Here is an 18911-nt window from a genome sequence, read left to right as displayed (position 1 = left end):
CTGAGCAAAAGAGCCAATCCTTAATCGGTAAAGTCATTGCATCGCTGCAGCTGCCATTAAAAGTGTCTCGGTTGATATAGCAACAGTCAGCATTCTGAGACATGCACCTAGGACTGTGCATGCACTGGCTGGTCTGGCCTGAAAAATAAGCTTTTTTCAATTCTATCTGAGCAAAATAAATAACTTTTATTAGACAGTTGTTGTCAGATTTCATTGGCGATTTCAAACAATGTGGAAATCTGGGGGAGTCAAGGGGATTATTTTCTTTTTAATACAGATGCCAATGTATTTTTCGATGAGTCCTCTACGTTAGCAATAATAACGTTACCTGCTTGACGGAAAAGGTTGCTAGGTTTTCACAACAAAACCCGCCCAATTGCTACTCAAAACTAGCCCAAAACTAGCTCAAACTTATCGTGTTTCGAGGTTGTCCCCTGGTCAAAATTGCGTTTCAGGGGCTAAAATATACATTATTGGGGTCGCTTCATCTCACTGACATGAAACATAACCCGCGGCAAAAGTGATAAAGTAGCCCAATTCCACGGGGAACCTTCAGACTTGGCAACACTGTGACGGATAGTAATGTCTGCAATGGACACGAGCGATGTCACAGCGCGACCACAACAGCTTGGCGTTGTCTAATTTGGCTCCCTGCTACACTATTAGTAGTAAGGCTTTCCTCTGTGTATACATATGCTTACAAGTACAATTTTAGCTGGATTATTTGTGTCCCCTTTAAAAATTGCTCTTAAAAAATTTTTTTATTGTATCCTTGCCTTGAAGAGACTTTGGTGGAGCTAGCACAACATTGCTGTTTGTTTAAACATTCCGCCCAGCAACAATGGCTCCACCAGTGGGGTGAGTTTGGGGGCGGGAATACATGATTTTCTGACCAATGGTGGAAAGAACTGATCAGGAAAACTATTTGAAAACCCATCAGTGTTTTGTAATTGTGCATATGTGATACTAATGGCACAGAGAATCACACACAGCGAAATGAGGGTGCGATAAAATCTTAACAAAGCTAGCATTTGTTAACCATTCTGCAGAGACCGAATCTGAAAGACTCCCACAATTTGAAATTTAAGCATTAAGAACATGGTTTAAAGTTTGCTCTTTAGTCAACTTGCCATAACCTTGAATTTCAACAGTTGGCTATGAGCGTGTGAGTTTGAACACACGCCAGTGACCTTCTCCCATTAACACACACACACACACACACACACACACACACACATCCAGCAGCCCTCATGCAATACTGAGCTCATCTGAGCCAATCCTGAAACCAGGAGAAAGGCATAAAATCTGTTCTATTTAAAGTGATGCTCACAACACCAGAGCAGCTCCATTTACATATGCATCTCCTCACACTTCACTGTCAAGCAGAACAAAGATGTTTAACATATAAAAATAAATAAATCACACGCTGCTGTCAGCCACTCCACTAAGCCTTTGTTTTAAGGTGACACATTACAAAAGGATATTTTTTTCAATTCCCACCATTCAAATCAATTATTCAGAACAAAACAGATAGAGCGTAAAGAACACGCTAATCAAATCTGGTAGTTAAAATGAGGGTGAAAATATTTTATCATGAAATAATTATGGCCCTCAAGGTTGATGCATACAAAGAGGGAATAATTAATTTCATGTGCGCCTCTCATTTGTGTCTTCTAATAGAAAAAACATGCATATTATGAGAGACTTCAGCTCGAGCTTAGCCTGATTCTTGGGTAATGGCTCAAATAATGGGTCGCTATAATATCCAGACATCAGAGGTGCTTTTTCCTCATCACGACAGGCGGATTATGAGCCTATTATGACGGTTTGAGTGTGCAGTGATAAAGAAGGACAAAGGTAGCTAGCGAGCGCTAGCACTGACAAATAGCTCAGAGGAGAAGTTTACCAAATGCTTCTGAACACATGAAATATCACAGAGCCAATCCTTTAACGAGTAAACCTCTACATGACCTTCAGAACTGAGAAGGAAGGGCATAAATATTTCATGATGGATGAAAAATAAATCCTGGATAATATTAAACACACATGTGAATATGAAAGTCAAGGTCTATTCACACCAGTCCAACTGCAAACATGTTTTTGCACAGCAACTATTAACAATCTCACAGCTCTCACACAAACATTCACAGGCAAATATTAGTCATTTTCTGAATAGTTGTCATTTAAGTTTTATAAATACTGTTATTTTAATATTCTATTGTACAATAACAATCTAAAAAAATAAAATAAGAAGTCCTCCGAGAAATATTACTAATTTTTTTTTAATGGTTGTCAGTTCAGTTACTGAATAATAATAATAATAATAATAATAATTATTATTAGTAGTAGTAGTAGTAGTAGTATTACACTACTACTACTACTACTAACAATAATAATAATCATAAAAAAATAATTTTATGAATTGTTGTCAGTTTAGTAAAAATAATATCATTAAAAACATTTACAAGAATAAGAATAGTAACTGAACTGACAACCACTCAGAAAATTAGTAATATTTACCAGAGGACTCTGTCTTCCAAAGTGTTAATTATTGATTATTATTATAATAAAAACAAGCATTTATTTGACATAAAAATCTTTTGTAACCAGTGTTGGGGTAACGCTTTACAAGTAATGTGAGTTACATAATCAGATTACTTTTTTTAAGTAACTAGTAAAGTAAAACATTAGTTTTGAATTTACAAGAGAATCTGAGTTACTTTTTCAAATAAATAACGCAAGTTACTTTTTTTTCCAATTTATTGATTGACAGCTCTCCTGTCCCCATGTTGAGAGAAATCATAAGATGTTACTGTAGTTCTACAATAAATATGAATATGCATTAATTCATCTCACTAAAAAAACAAAAACAGATTCAGTATTTCTCAAAATGAATAAAAATAATGCAACACTGAATATGACACAAACCTGCAATAAATAAATGTTAAACAACACAAATATCCTTTATGTATTTTATCCCATTCTATAAACCAATGTCTTTGCTTCTGACCTTCTATGATCCAGTTCAACCATACTAATAAGCAAAAATTACTCTAGGCAAACATTTGTGTGTCTTTTTTATTGCTGAAGTGTGTTGAAATTTCTTCTTCTGCATTTTACTGTACGGATGTGAGTTTACTTTCCATTCAGCCTGAGGTGTATTCATTTCACTTTTGGTGTGAAAAGGCTTTTATATTTGCCAAAAATATAACTTTTTTATATTAAAAACAAACATGCAAGCCCTGTCCAGATTTAAAAAGTAATGCAAAAGTAACGTAACGCATTACTTTCCATAAAAAGTACCAAAGTAACTTAGTTACTTTTTTTATGGAGTAACGCAAAATTGTAATGCATTACTTTTAAAAGTAAATTTCCCCAACACTGTTCGTAACATTATAATTTCCTTTAATATTCTGTCTTTACACATTTATTAATAATAATAATAATAATTTGTCACAGAGCTTCCTTGAACAATTAAAAAGCATACAGTAACAGTGTAGAAATACAATTAAACATGTGTTACATAGTTCATATTGATATGAAAGCTTTGCAGTCTTTCTGCATACATCGTTGAAATAGATCTCTCCGGAAGCTCCAGAGGAAACAATTAAGCTGTTAGAGGGTAGCGTGACTGTGATTGTGTACCTGTATTCCTTCTGTGCCGGGCTGCTGCAGCAGTTTGACGGTCCTCCTCGTCACCCTCTGGCCGCGTCCTTCATGCCAGGTCAGGTTGCCCCCGGGCTTGCGTGGCAGCTGATAGTTGAGCTCCTCTGCTGAGACTGTGTGCTCCAGCGCAGCCCGACAGAAGCTGAAGCTGGACGCAGCTGTGGAGGACAGACGAAGATGGATGATGAAGACTATTATAGTGTCCACATCACAACGTATTACACAGGATCACTGTCAAAGCTTAACGACTTCTGAACCCTGTCAATAGAGTCTCAGTCACAGGTCATTGTGACACTGTAGACTGATGCTAAAAATTCAGCTTTAAACTTGATCAACACGGAAATTCAGAATCACAATAAAGACAAATAATACGTATGGGGACAAATGCACACTGACACATTTTACTAGTAAATTAGTCAAATATTGTGTATATATATATCACATGTAAGGTTCAGGGGTGATCCAACAACCCAACAAGTCTACTCAGCAATCTGGTGCTTGTAGTCTAAAAAAGAGAAGAATAGACATCAATTCTTCCTCTAAGTGGCCAGTGAGGGCAGTCTTTAACCCCAGCAGGAGACAGGAGACAGGTAAGATGTGTCAGGTCATGGACCCGCTGAGCAGTGCAGAAGCCCTTCGAGTGTGTGTGCATGAAAATGTAAATGTGGCACATCAGTATGTCAGTGTCTGTGTGTGATGCCACAACATAATTATCATACACAGGCTCTTCCATGAATGCAAAGTATCTGTAGAAGACAGATCATATGCTTTACTGTTGTCATGCAAACTCATTAAATTTCATTTAAGAAAAAGTTTATTTTTGAAATAATAATGGTTATTTTGCATTGCATAATTAAATTTTAAGTAAAAAAAAATGCTTAATATCAAATAATAACACTGGAAATAGCTCACATGTACTGCTTATTTTGGAAAGCAGCAAGTAGTAATGTAAAATATGTTTAAAATTGTAAATAAAACTGATTTTTTGAGCATGTTTTACAAGAAAATACTTTTTCAGTCTTTCTACTTATAAATGTCATTGTTAATTCAATGTGTGAATTTACTAGCAATTTCTGAGTATAAAATAATTTAAAGACAATTCTATACCCATTTATTTTTAATTTATTAATTTAATTTAATTTTGTTTTATTTTCAGGTTAGTGAGGTCAATTTAATGTCATGTAAAATGTAAAAATGCATTATTGTAATGAAAATCAGGTGAAAATGTTAACTTGTCATCAAAATAAGGTGACAATGCAAAATAAAATTAAGTTGCAATGAAACAGATGTAACGACAGGTTTTTTTTTTTTTCCATGTTGTGACATGCATCCATTTTAATTAAAAATTATGAGGTAAAATTTTTGTAACACATATATATGAATCTTTCACAGTAAGATCTATTACATATATTTACAAAATAAATAGGGTGAATTATCATTTCACGTTGACTTTGGTCTTAAAAAAGCTTCAATTATTTAATGTCATTTTTATTCTATTTACATAAAGCTTCATCCTGCAGAAATAGTACAAAAGTAGTATGCTAGTATGATATTTCAACCATAATCGTAATCTCTCACTTTTCCCTTTCCACCTTTCACAATCCTGAGCTGCTTTAACCAAACACCCAACTGCAAATAAAAAACTACCTATGTGCTAATAAAGGTCACTGGTCTTTCTTTTCCTTTCTCTGACCTTCTTCTACCCCCGGCTATCTCTCTCTTTCTGTGTATCTACCTCTCCCAGTTGGCTTTCTTATGTAAGCCCTTTTTCCAGCATAGCTAATGTGATTAGTGCTACGGCGAGCACTTGGCAAGTACAAAATATTTAATGAAGGATAAAAGATGATACCAGCGCATATCCACACATAAGAGATTAGAAAACAAGAGCGCAAGTCAGTGAGAAAGAGAAAGGGAGCAAGGGATCAAAAGTGGGGAAAGACTGTAAATAATACATTAATGGCCATTCAAGGAAAAAAAACTAACAAAGGACTGAGGTAGCCCTACACAGCTTAGAAAAAGTTTTGTTTGTCTGGTTAAGCTGGTCTCAAAGCTCTTTGCATAGAGTCTCATTGCGTGAAGAGCTTGAGTCCATTGTGTTTCAAACTGCGCTGCAGTCGCTGCTAGCTCTGTGTTAACTGAAGTACTATAAAAGCGACCGTGTGGGAAAATTTTAACTTTGGGAAAACTGGCCTGGAGATGCTGACAGCTAAAACAAATGTGTTTCCACCTATCAAAACCATCCCAAAGGGCAGGTCAAGTTCATAGTGTAATCATGGGGTGATGGGAAAGAGGGATCGTGGAGCAGTTTGTCAGGGTTCAGTGATGCATTTCCTGCGTCTGCTTTCCTCAGTGTTCTTTCTCTCCTGGGCGGACAGGAAACGAAAGCCGCAGGCTTATTACTGCCAATCAAATCCATGGGAGGCAAACATTGGAGCTCTCGACACACTGAGATGGATAAGAAACACATCCCATCACTCAAAGAAAGGGGTGTGGTTAAAGACTGTACAGCATTCGTCAGTCATCCACAGGGGGCTGCGGCTAAGAATGATATTTTCTCTGGATATCCTGCTGGATCTACCCATCTGTCCAAATTACTATGTGTCAGCATTTCAGTCGGATTCAAAGAATACAAATTTCCACTTGACATCCCAGAAGACGACACTGGTTGCGTACGTCTGAATATGCCTATTTCCCTTCTATGTAGTAGGCAAACGATTGTAGTATGCAACTTTCTGTGACACACAAATAAAGAGCACTTGATCCTAAAAGAGTCTGAAGTTAGCATGTTGCTAAGCTAACAATGTCATACTGATAAACACAACACAATCAGAAACAGCACACTAAATTACATTTAACTCTTTAAATCAATATTTTTAGTACTAAATAAAACAGCTCACTAGGCTGAGGTTAAAGGGTTACTCCACCGCAAAATGAAAATTTTGTCATTAATCACTTACCCCCATGTCGTTCCAAACCCATAAGAGCTTTGTTCATCTTCAGAACACAATTTAAGATAATTTTTTAATGAAAATCGGGAGGCTTGAGACTGCCAAATAAATAAATAACAGTGTCAAGGTCCATAAAAGGTATGAGATTTGTCATCAGAATACTCCATCTGCCATCAGACGTGCAATCTGGGTTATATGAAGCGACAGGAACATTTTTTGAAAGCGAAGAAAACAAAAATAATGACTTTATTCCTCTCCTCTGTGTCCCTCCACATCAGCGTCAAAATTACACTACGCTGATTTGGAGACACAGAGGAGAGAAATTGTCGAATAAAGTTGTTATTTTTGTTTTTTCTTCATGTACAAAAAGTATTCTCGTTACTTCATAACGTTAAGGTTGAATCACTGATGGCAGATGGAGTATTCTGACGATGCTTTTCATACTTTCTTGGACCTTGACACTGTTATTTATTTGGCAGTATGGGACAGTCATAAACCTCATCCAAAATATCTTAAATTGTGTTCCGAAGACGAACGGAGCTTTTACGGGTTTGGAACGACATGGGGGTAAGTGATTAATGACAAAATTTTCATTTTGGGATGGAGTGTCCCTTTAAGTAATAACACACAAGTAAGAGTGTTGCTCATGTTGATATTGAGCTCGATTTCAAGAGTAATATTGCTTTTATTCAATAGTTCAATAAACAAGTTGATATTGACTAACTTAGATTTTGTAGACACAATATTTAGAGCTATTTTGTCTATTTCTAATCCACCAGTGAACATATCTGAACAAAGCCACAGCAGAATAAACCACTGTGCATCTCCAAGCAACACACTGATGTTAAGCAAGGAATTGGTTAAAAGAATGATTCACTGACTCTTGAACACTGGATGTATCTAAAATCACAATGTATCCTCATTCACTATGCCTTACATCAGTCCACTAATACTGTCCACTGAATGAGTGGATGAAAACGAATGAGTGAATTCAGACACAGAGTGCACCGTAAGCTTTATGGACACCATCCTCTAGCACTGAGATGTTGATATTCATTTGTTGCACTGTTCACAGTGTATGAACTTTAAGTATACTTCAGTACGACATTAAGACCATAGTCTAAGACACTAAGAAAAAACAACAAATAACTCAAAAATCAAACAACACAACAAAAAACAATATTATGGGGTGATTTCAGACACAAGTCTTTACTATATCTTTCTATGGCAGAGATAGTTCAGCAAAAGTCACTTGTTTCAACTCCAAATGAAGTAGTGTTTTTGAACGAAACTTTTAAGTGACTGATTTAGTGACTTGTCTCCACCTACTGGCATAATGATGTAATTTGCAGTAAAAGTTAAATGGTTAGTTCACCCAAAAATGAAAATTAGCTTGTGTTTTACTCACCCTCAAAGCATCCTAGGTGTATATGACTTTTTTCTTTTGGACAAATCCAATCGAAGTTATATTTTAAATTATCCTGGCTATTCCAAGCTATATCATTGCAGTCAGTGGGTGTTGCAGTTGAACAGTCCACAACTCGCGCATTCACAATAAAACATGCCGCAGATGACTTTGGGGGATGAATAAAGGCCCCCTATAGCGAATCCATGTGTTTTTGTAAGAAAAATATCCATATTCCTAACATAATAAACACTTTTCTCTCACTTCCGCTGACTGTCATACAATGAAGCATGTTCCGGCGGATGACGTAAGACATGCGGCGTTGCATGATTAGTGATGAATGCGGAGAGAGAACAAAACAAAACGCCAGTCACAAATGACAAGTACAAACCAAGGGTTTGTAAAGAAAAACGACGTAGAATAACAAAATATACCAACAGGAGACTGGTTCTCATATGACAAATAAAAGGAAACTTTGCCTCCTTTGCTTCTATAAACAAACTCGCGAGACTAGCATAACTCAGAGGCGCGCGCGCTATGCATATTACGTGCTGCATCATCCACCGGAACGGATCCGCATATGACAGATAACGGAAGTGAGAGAAAAGTGTTTATTACTTTTGAAATATGGATATTTTTCTTACAAAAACACATGGATTTGCTACAGGGGGCCTTTATTCATCCCCTGGAGCCGCCTGCGGGACGTTTTATTATGAATGCACGAGATTTATTTGACGACTTGTGGACTGTTTAACTGCAGCACCTGCTGACTACGACGATAAAGCTTGGAATAGCCATGATAATTTTTAATATAACTCGACTGGATCATCTGAAAGATTCTTCAAGGGTGAGTAAAACACAAGCTAATTTTCATTTTTGGGTAAACTAACCCTTTAAGGAAAAATCCCCACCACTAATACAGTCTTGGACGTTCACATTCAATGACCAGAATTAGTAGAAATATATGTCAGAAGAGGCACACTCTGGGCAGCTGTTGACTTTAATACCATGACGCTGTGACTTTTTGTATTTAAGACAATAGTGTAGATAATGGCATGCTGGTGGAGACAGTAGGGTGTAAAAGTGAAAAGCAGGATGAATTCTGACCCTCACTCAGGCTTCTCATCGGGCTTCTGAATGTGACCTTGGCCAGAACTGATCTTCAGTTAAGAGTGAAGACAAAGAGAGTCTCGACACCACCATCAGGAGAGGGGAGGAGACAGACAGCAGAGGTCAAATGTGGACAAAAGTCTGAATATTTCCATTAAATATTCTGGGAGAGAGATGTACAAAGCTCTTTGAGTGCTGATGCAAGGCACTAAACCGCTTAGATACATGTAATAGAAGACAAAGACAGAGAGAGAGATGGAAACGGGGCAAGGACAGCTAAGTTAATGCAAAGAGAGAGATCCAAATGCTTTCAACCCTGAAGAAAGAGTCACTCTCCTGCCTGATGTGATTGATGGAATGACTTAGATCTTCTCCTGCCACCACAGAAAAAGATTAATCATGAAATTTTCCAAACTTCGTTTGACATTTCCTTGCTTTTTTTTTTTAACAGTCATTAGCAAGCAATTACCCTGCGGTTTGGTGTGGCTTGTGGGAAGGTCATACCGAGTCAAAGCCCATGGTAGATTACCGCAGCACTTTTGGAAAAACTTATTCCTTCCTAAAGAAAGTACTACACTACTAAACTTTCCCAGAGGCTCCTTCTCTCTTGAAAATGGCACTTCCTGAAGTACCAAAAAGTCAAATTAATAATATTTTCTGCATAAAGACTACCAGTTAAAGTTTGGCCACACTTGCTCTTTCGATTTCGATTTTACATTACTATTTTAGTATAAATTAATGCTTTATTTTTACTCATTTACATTTTAGAATAATAGCAAAGTCATTAAAACAATGAAAAATACAAAAGGTATACAAAAAGCATAGGAATTATTGAATTAGGTATTATATGGTGACCAAAAAAATAAAATAAAATAAAATAAAATAAAATAATAAAATGCTTCTTTTTTTCAGTGCTGACTGTTATTTTACAAATACATAAAACATTACATTTATACTACTGTACCTTTCAAGGGTTAAATAAGATTTGTTAATGTTTTCTGTCAGAGGTCGCTTTTGATCAGCAAGCCTGCATTTATTTAATAAACAATACATTCAAATAACAATATCAATACATATTATTACAATGTAAAATACCAGTGTTCTATTTGAATATATAGTAAATAAACAACAGCATTTATTAAAAAAAAATAAATAAAAATTGTAACATTAAAAAATCTTGCATTTCACTGCTGTCACATTTGATTAATTTAGTGCATACTTTCTGAATAAAACAATTAATTTCTATTTAAAAAAAAATGGAAGAAAACTTCTGGATGGCAGTGTATGTCAACATAACATAGTATTGGTAAAAATGTTAAAGTGTCTTTAAAAATGTAAACTTTTGCTTCTTAAAACACATTTAAAATGAAATTAAATATACCACAAGCTAATAGTCCTGAGATAACCTTTTCAATATATAAGTCTTTTCCATATCAGCATGTCTTCCAGCTAGTGGGTGTTCAATCCATGGTTATGGAGTATTTACCAAGGGGAAGTCCTGCGGACACTATCTTGAACCCCAGAAATGAAGCATGAAATTATTCCATCTTGACCCAGCACTAGAGAGCAGTTCAATCATGTCGAGAAAAATACCATAAAAATATAAAGTTGTTCTCAAAGAATGTGTTGTCGGGCTTCATCCATACAAACTAGCTTTAGTACTGGCTGGCAGAGTGAATAGTCCCATCTCTCATTTTTATTTTTTACTTCAAGACCTCTAAAGGAAACTCTTCTACCCCACAAAGGCAAGCAGATACAATGTAAGGTCCATCATGAATTTAGCTTATGTAAATGTTGATTCTTCAGCACACATCCAATTTGGTCCTGGGATAAATTACTAGATATATCATTTATCCGACACAAATTCGATATAACATGATTAAACCTTGGAAGATCCAGTGAATCTCAAATACTGACATGAGCCAAAGCAGCTTAAAACTTTGAAAGTTTTTAGAAGAATTAGACATTAAAGTTCAACTCAAACCACACACAAGGCCACACCTGACACATACAGTCTACTTGAGGGTTGTTCAGTTTGTCACATCCAGCGACCAGCATGGCTAAAAAAGCCACAGATGTCTATTTAGATCTATGAATCTCTCCATGCTGCAAAACAGTCAGTCTGCTGGAGATCAGATCGCTTCGACAGCCAGCAAATCAACCGAGAATGGAGGAAGATTGACAGGGCAGAGGCATTACGAATAACAGATCTCCCACTGAAAAGACAAGCCTGAGACGGCCTCCCTCAACAGAAAGAAACATCATTAAACAGGGAAAACAAACAACACGGGAAAGGATTATTCACTACGACATTGATTTTCTGACCAAAAACAACATTCCTACGGAAGCTGGTTAATAGCAAGGAAAATAAATCTTCCATGCTGAGAAACAGATACTTATTGAGCTAGTTCTTAAGGTAAGGATAAGGATAAGGTAAGGTAGGGTTATCAGTCTTAATGGCAATATATGCTATTAGTATAGGAACCAGTTTTCACTATTAACTAGCTGCTTATTAGCATGCATATTAGATATTACTAACATTTTGGTTGTTTATTTGTACTTATAAAGCACATATTTTGCAAGACCATATTCTACATCCCTAATCCTACCCAATAGAGGATCATTTAGGATGAACCGACTGACTAGAATGAATTAGACTTGTTAACGATACATATGAGCGAGAGATCAACAGATTAGTTGCTTGCACCATACAGCATTAAATAGCAATGCTGCATTTGAGTGCACTATAATGCTAAACATTATAGGGATGATAGCTGATTTTAGTTATTTATACAGTATAAATAAAATAAATACATCTACAAACATTCAAAAAGTGTTTTTCATCTATTGTTAGCTGCCACTTTTGTAGGACTTGTGTCATAACAGGTCTGAGGTGGGCAACTGCTTCTTGCCCTAATATGATGTGTGTGAATTATTCATGCACACTGATTGCATCTTCTGTGAGCTTTTGTGTCACACATAAACCAAACCTTGAAGAGTGAGCTAATTTCCCCAAGCCCTGTAGCTGTGATATAGTAAATGATATCCATAAAAGAGATGAGGACTTAATTGTGAATGCAAAAACAAATGAACATCTGCTGAATTTGGAGGGAAACTTTGACCTTGAAGGAAAACTTTTTATACAGACTTCATTAGCATAGTCAGCATCTTCTGCATAATCAGAATATTTAAATACCAGGTATCAAATACTAAATATTCACTTATAAGCTCCAGCGGTCCTTCCATTTTTCATTATAATTACATAATGTCCTGACCTCTCTTTTGTGAATGTGCTGTCTTCATGAGCCACTGTAGTAAATAAATCATACACATCCCATTAGTATCCTAAATCAGTGCATATTTCTCTCCTGATTCAGACGAGACAACTTTTTCAGTAAAGGAAGCAATATTATGAATAGAGAACTCTTATTTAAGCTGGAAACAATGCTTTGACATTTACTTATTGTGATGTTTTTATCAGCTGTTTGGACTCTCATTCTGACGGCACCCATTCACTGCAGAGGATCCATTGATGAGCAAGTGATATAATGATACACTACTCCATATGTCATCTATATCTTGGATGGCCAGCTGAGGGTGAGTACGTTTTCTGCAAATCTTCATTTTTGGGTGAACTATTCCTTTAATATTAGCTATATACAGTACAGTAACTATATCAGCATTTGCTCCAAAACACCAGCATTTGGTTGGATGCACAAGCACGAGATCCCAATAATATCACACACTATTCTCAGATCTGCCATAAAAGTCTGTAATCCAAAGTCAAAGATTTCAATTCAAACATTACCCATCAAATTCTTTCAAGACCCAGTTATGTGAGCTATACCCACATTCTTTTTATAACTGTCTTACTCTCATTTATATCTATTTTTATTTCTCCCTAAAGGAATTTTAAGAGAAACATCTGATATGAGTGACACATATGAAACGTATTATGAAACATAACTGACAGCTAAATTAGGTCTCCTGAGCACTAAGAGAAATAAAACATTCCTCTGGGACAAACACTATACAGAATTTGTTGTTGTAAAGCAATAAACCAATAAACCAATAGCAATTAAGAGAAAGCAGACCTACCCTAATATTTGGAAAAAGCACAATAATGAATAATAAATGTACCTTCGATGAAACTCTGTATGGCAGTTCTGTAAGCTGGAGCAGTACCGGACTGAACCATCACTACTCTGTGCCTCCTCATGGGCCTGTCCCGCCAGCTACAGCCAGCCTACCTTCACCCCAGTTCAGCTGCAGGTGTCAACCGGCCCAAACTGGGCACTGCTGGGACCGGAAAGGGCAAAAACAGCCACCGTCCAGAGCACAGAACATGTTAATTCAAGATTGTTGAAATAGGAGAGAAGAGCTTTTGGTGAACTAACATCCAGCTGCATATGAACACAAACATATAAGCCCATTAGATGCTCCTAACAAATTAATGGAGCCAACCTCTGCTGTCCAATGTACTCAACTCCGGCCTCATTCAATACTGTTTCGACTGTATTGACTTCGGAAATGTGTGTCTGTGGATGAAACAATCCATAAATGGCAACTATAATGTAACACATACCATACACTTTTTTTAAATAAACAGTGTTAGTGGGTAAAATAATCATCCATTTGTGAATTATATGCATTAGAGCTGTCAAAGTTAACATGTTATGTATGTGATTATTTAAGTATGTTTAATTCTGTTTCATTCTGTTATTTATCGATGGGACATTGTTACTGTAATTTCTAAAACCGATCAGGTCATTCAGAGCAGACAGAGACTGACTAAACATTCGGTATGACCATCAGGTCTCTTAGTGTTTGCATTTTGATGATGGATGAATTAAGATAATCGGGACAAATGAACAAATAAAAGGACGGGAGGAACAAACACAAACAACTAAGAGAAGGGAAAAACTGAGTGTGGGAGCAGAAGGACGGAAAGAAGGAATGAACAAAAAGGAAGGTAGGAATGATGAACTAACCAACAATGAAACAAGGAATGAGGGAGCAAATGACGGAAATGTAAGGAAGGAGGGAAGGAAAAAACTGACTGACTAATTGAATGAATGAATGAATGAATTAAACAAAATGGGAACAAAAGGAAGGGGAAAAGGGAAAAAAGAGAAAAGGGAAAAAAGAAAAAAAGAAAGAAAGAAAGAAAGAAAGAAAGAAAGAAAAAAGAGAAGAAAGAAAGAAAGAAAGAAAGAAAGAAAGAAAGAAAGAAAGAAAGAAAGAAAGAAAGAACGGACGAGAGAACAGACAAATTAATTAAGGAAGGAAAGAATGAAAGGAAGGAAGGAATGAGGTACAGTAGGTAGGAAAGATAAACTAACCAATGATGAAGCAAGTGACCGAATGAATGAATTAAATATCGAAAGAAAGAAAGAAAGAAAGAAAGAAAGAAAGAAAGAAAGAAAGAAAGAAAGAAAGAAAGAAAGAAAGGACTAGATGAACCAGATAAATGAATGAAGGAAAGCGAAAGAAAGGACTTTGCGAATGAGCAACTGAAGGAGAGAAGAAATAAAAACAGAAAGAAACTGAAGAAGAAAGGAGGGTAGGAAGGATGAACTAACCAACGATGAAACAAACCAACAAACAAATGAGAGGAGAAGAGATTCACCTCTAAAACAGAGAGAATAATAATGGACAAACAAAAGTGAGGACAGAGAGTGAGAGTAATGAACAGCAGAGAGCAGCGGATCACACACACACACACACTCTCACACAGACAGTGGGGCGTCGCAGCTGTGTGTGTGTGTTTAGTGAACTGCAGTCTGCTTACTGATCAGACATATAGGTGCAAACAGGCCACCTCAGTTGAGATACTTACAGGAGGTGCTGCTACACAAATCAGTGTCAGTTTAACTTACTGTACACACACACACACACACACACACACACACACACAAACACACTTCAAAAACTTGCAAAATCCAATTTTTCCTGTACAGTGGGAGAAACTTATTGCACCATCTTTTGATCTGTCATCCGCAGTGTTTGGTGAATAAAGTCAGTCTGTAATTATTGTTGTAACATGAGGTCAGTCCCGGGTGCTGCCATCTCTTCACGACCCAAATTAACAGTTCATCTCAAACAAATCCATTACAGACAACAAGCCACAGTTCTCTTTCATTCTTTTTCTCTTCCTCCTTTAGCTTATATTCTTTTCTCACTATATAGTTGCTAATTGCAAAACCTACTTTTGGCTCCTTCCACAAGGTTGAAACGCAGAGGAGACAGAGCTTCTTCAGTGAGGGGCCCTAGATTGTGGAACAGCCTGGAAGCACACCTCAGAGCTGCTCCCTCTTTATTGGTTTTTAAATCTCTTTTGAAAACTCACTTGTTTTCTTTAGCTTTTGCAAGTTGATGTTGTTTGAATGTGTTTTTACCTTTGATCATTTTAGCCTAATCTTTTTAGTATTCATAATGTTCACTCATACATTTTGTGCACTGAAATATACAATGTAGATTGTACATCTACAAAATAAGAAACAATAGAATCTTTCCTAATTCTCTCTCTTTTTTCTCTCTCTCCTTCTCTCTCTCTCTATATTATATACATACATACATACACACACACACACACACACACACACACATATATATATTTATATATATATAAATGTTTAGCCTCTAACGTCTCTAACTTCTAACTTCTCAACAGCTATAAAAAAATGCAAAAGGCAAGTAAATTACAATAATTTTAGTTACAATATTATATTATAAGATTTTTAAATTTCTGAAGACTTCTTCAAAATAATATATCCCTCTTTTATGTTTCATAAAGGAAGGAACATCATACAGGTGTGGAACAACATGAGGATGAGTAAATGATGACCGAATTTGGTCACACTTTATTTTAAGGTCCAATTCTTGCCAATAACAAACCATTAACTGTGACATTTGCCTCAATAAACTCCTAATTTTCTGCTTATTAATAGTTAGTAAGGTAGTTGTCAAGTTTAGGTAATGGGTAGTATTAGGGATGTAGATTATGGTTATGCAGAATATGTGCTTTATAATACTAATAAATAGACAATATGTTAATAATAGGCATGCAAATAAGCAAGTAGTTAATAGTAAGACTTGGTCCCTATACTAAAGTGTTACCCAGAATGTAATTTTTGGGTCATGAGCTGTACCTCTAACTACAATCTAATCAACAATTTCAATCATTTCCACACAAATGTTGCAGGACGAATTATGCAAGTTTAATATTTTAGACTTAGGGGTTTGTTCAAATCCAGGAATCAATGCCTTAGCAATTACTCTGTGCACAGGTATTCAGGGAACATCTCTCTCTCGTCTCATTCACTCAGACAGTCTCACAGAGAGTAGAAAGGTTATGTGTTCATAAGGTATGAACTCACTCAAGTCCTCAAAGGACCCAAATGTAATCTCTCTCTCTCTCTCTCTCTCTCTCTCTCTCTCTCTCTCTGATTGTTGCTTTATTCTCCAATCACTGAATTCTCTTGCTTTAATTGCCATGTTATCAGACTCTCCCCAGCTCCCCCTCTCTCTGCCTGACAGCTATGCCAATTACCCGTCTGTATTGTGTGCTGTCTGGGCAGGGAGGCTCCAGGTAGCCAAAAGAACCAACACTGGCCGTTTAGACACAGAACAGAGAAGAGAATAAAAGCTGCCACTCTTTATGCATTCAGTCTCTAAATAGACTCATGTACTGAATGAACACTCTCTTCATCTGTCTGCCATTGCCATTTCTCAAGACAGGAATTAAAGCTACTACTGGAAAACGTTATAAATAGATACTATAAGTAATAAAAATAATTCCACAGTACAGACAGGTCAATACATTTTTACATTTCATACTTACATTTTGACTATAAGCTATTAATACCAGATCTTGGTATGAATATGTGCCATTAAGTATGCAGGTTTGCCTTTTAAGTTTGCTTTTTAATCTACTTCAATTCTTCAGCCCTGTTTTGCAATGAGTTTAGGACAGTGATATCATTCATGCTATCTTTCATTTATGCTAGCAAGCCTTAAACACACATAAATAAACATTACCATTGTTTTTTTATGGTAAATAGCGTTAAGTGCCAAAATGAACAAAATGCTAATTAGACTGGACTGGTAGGCCTATTGAATATATCAAGCAATCATATTTTACACTGTGTTAAAAATACACATTTATTTTTGCTCAGTTCAATTTGACAGCTTGTGGTAACTTCATCATTAAAAAGCAGCTTGAACATTCTGCTAAGTGTCTGCATTTGTGTTCCACAGGTTTGGAATGACATGATGGTGAGCATAATGCTGGAATTTAAACCATTTGGGTGAATAGTCCATTAAAATAAGTATTAATGTGTTATCAGTGTATTAATTGTAAGTAGCATTAATGTCAGGTCAGTGGTCCTTTCCTATTCTCCTTTACTCAATGAGATACAACAGCTTCTCAGACCTTTTTCTTTTTAATCAGAACAGACTCCATTCTCAAAAAAGCACAAAGCAATTAATCTTATGTCATCACAACCCATTTATGTCCTCCAGTGTGTGTCTTAGTGTAGCTGAGTGTATCCGGTCCAGAAACCTCTCAGGGAGTATAAAGTGGACAGTGCTGAAATGTATGTTTTGTGTGTAAATATTCTGTTTAAATGTTCTAAATGTAAATGCATCTTATTGAAGTTGATACTTTTTTATCTTTTTTCATTTCAGTGTAAAATGTAAAAATATAACTTCAAGGATACAGGATGCACCAGTCCACCTGGAAAGATGCAAGAAGAGATTTTGAGGATGAAATAATTGCTGGATTTGCCAGGTTAGTCACATCAAATCTTTGAAATATGTTCAGACTTTCAGTCTTGCCAATTAGTGGTGGGGATTTTTCAGTGACTCTTTCTGCAAGTTACACTGTTATGCCAGTAGGAGTGTAGTTATGAGTAAGTCATTTGAATTATTCACTCAACCAATTTGTTTAAACACACTGGCTCATTCAGGAATAAACAAGTGACTTGCTACACCCCACTATATGTCCTAAATAGTTTTAATAATTAAAATCTGTGACCCAAAAATTGTATGTTGAAATCAGTATCCCAAAGTTACATGGATGATACTATATCTAGTGTAAATTGTGTAAATAGTTCAGATTAACGCACACTTTAACAGCTGATTTTGCCATAACCCATGTTGTTTTGAAGGAGGATTCAGTTCAAGAACTATGCAAGATTATACACAATGAACAGTTAAGTAGCAGGTTTAGATAAACAGCTTTGAGTGATTAATATTCAATATCTAACCTGATGAAAAATGTATTTAATCTGTGACAACATGTAAACAATATTAATGTTTAAATGCATCATTATTCAAAAAAAATTAGAGAGTTCTCAGCACGAAAGACACATGACTGGCAAATCAGCATGCTACTTCATTTCTCTTCAATACGGTAGGAAGAATTGTTCAGTAAAAATGAAATATGGAGAGATGTGAGGTGATTAACTGTGCCAAGATGATTGACAGGCCACTTTACAGTGACAGAGTAGAAGTAGACACACTTACTCTTACTGCTACAAGCTCAAAAGTATGTACTTTTTCTTCATAAAAGATTACATACTGTTTAGATATAAGTAGGAAGAAACTTTCTTTATCAATGAGTCATTGAATAATTTACTCAACTGATTCATTCAAACACACAGATTCATGCAGGATCTAAATGAATGACTGTCTTCATTGGTGAGTCATTGAATCATTTACTTAATCAATTTAGTCAAAAACACTAATGAGTGACTGTCTTTATGAGGGAGTCATTTTAA

General features: G+C 36.0%; 1 protein-coding gene across 1 annotated transcript in view; it reads right to left on the bottom strand.

Annotated features, from left to right (window-relative positions):
• Window positions 1-18911, bottom strand: part of LOC109071699 (sterile alpha motif domain-containing protein 10-like) — a 70392-nt gene that overhangs the window by 40014 nt on the left and 11467 nt on the right. Inside the window, exon 2 of the mRNA XM_042750485.1 lies at window positions 3646-3824. Coding sequence (XP_042606419.1) covers window positions 3646-3824 — 179 coding nt within the window. The remainder of the gene's footprint in view (window positions 1-3645; window positions 3825-18911) is intronic.

This window comes from Cyprinus carpio, chromosome B23 (assembly GCF_018340385.1).
Source record: "Cyprinus carpio isolate SPL01 chromosome B23, ASM1834038v1, whole genome shotgun sequence".
Classification (NCBI taxonomy): domain Eukaryota; kingdom Metazoa; phylum Chordata; class Actinopteri; order Cypriniformes; family Cyprinidae; genus Cyprinus; species Cyprinus carpio.
The sequence above is the reverse complement of the archived record's forward strand: the minus strand, read 5'-3'. Positions and strand labels throughout refer to the sequence as shown.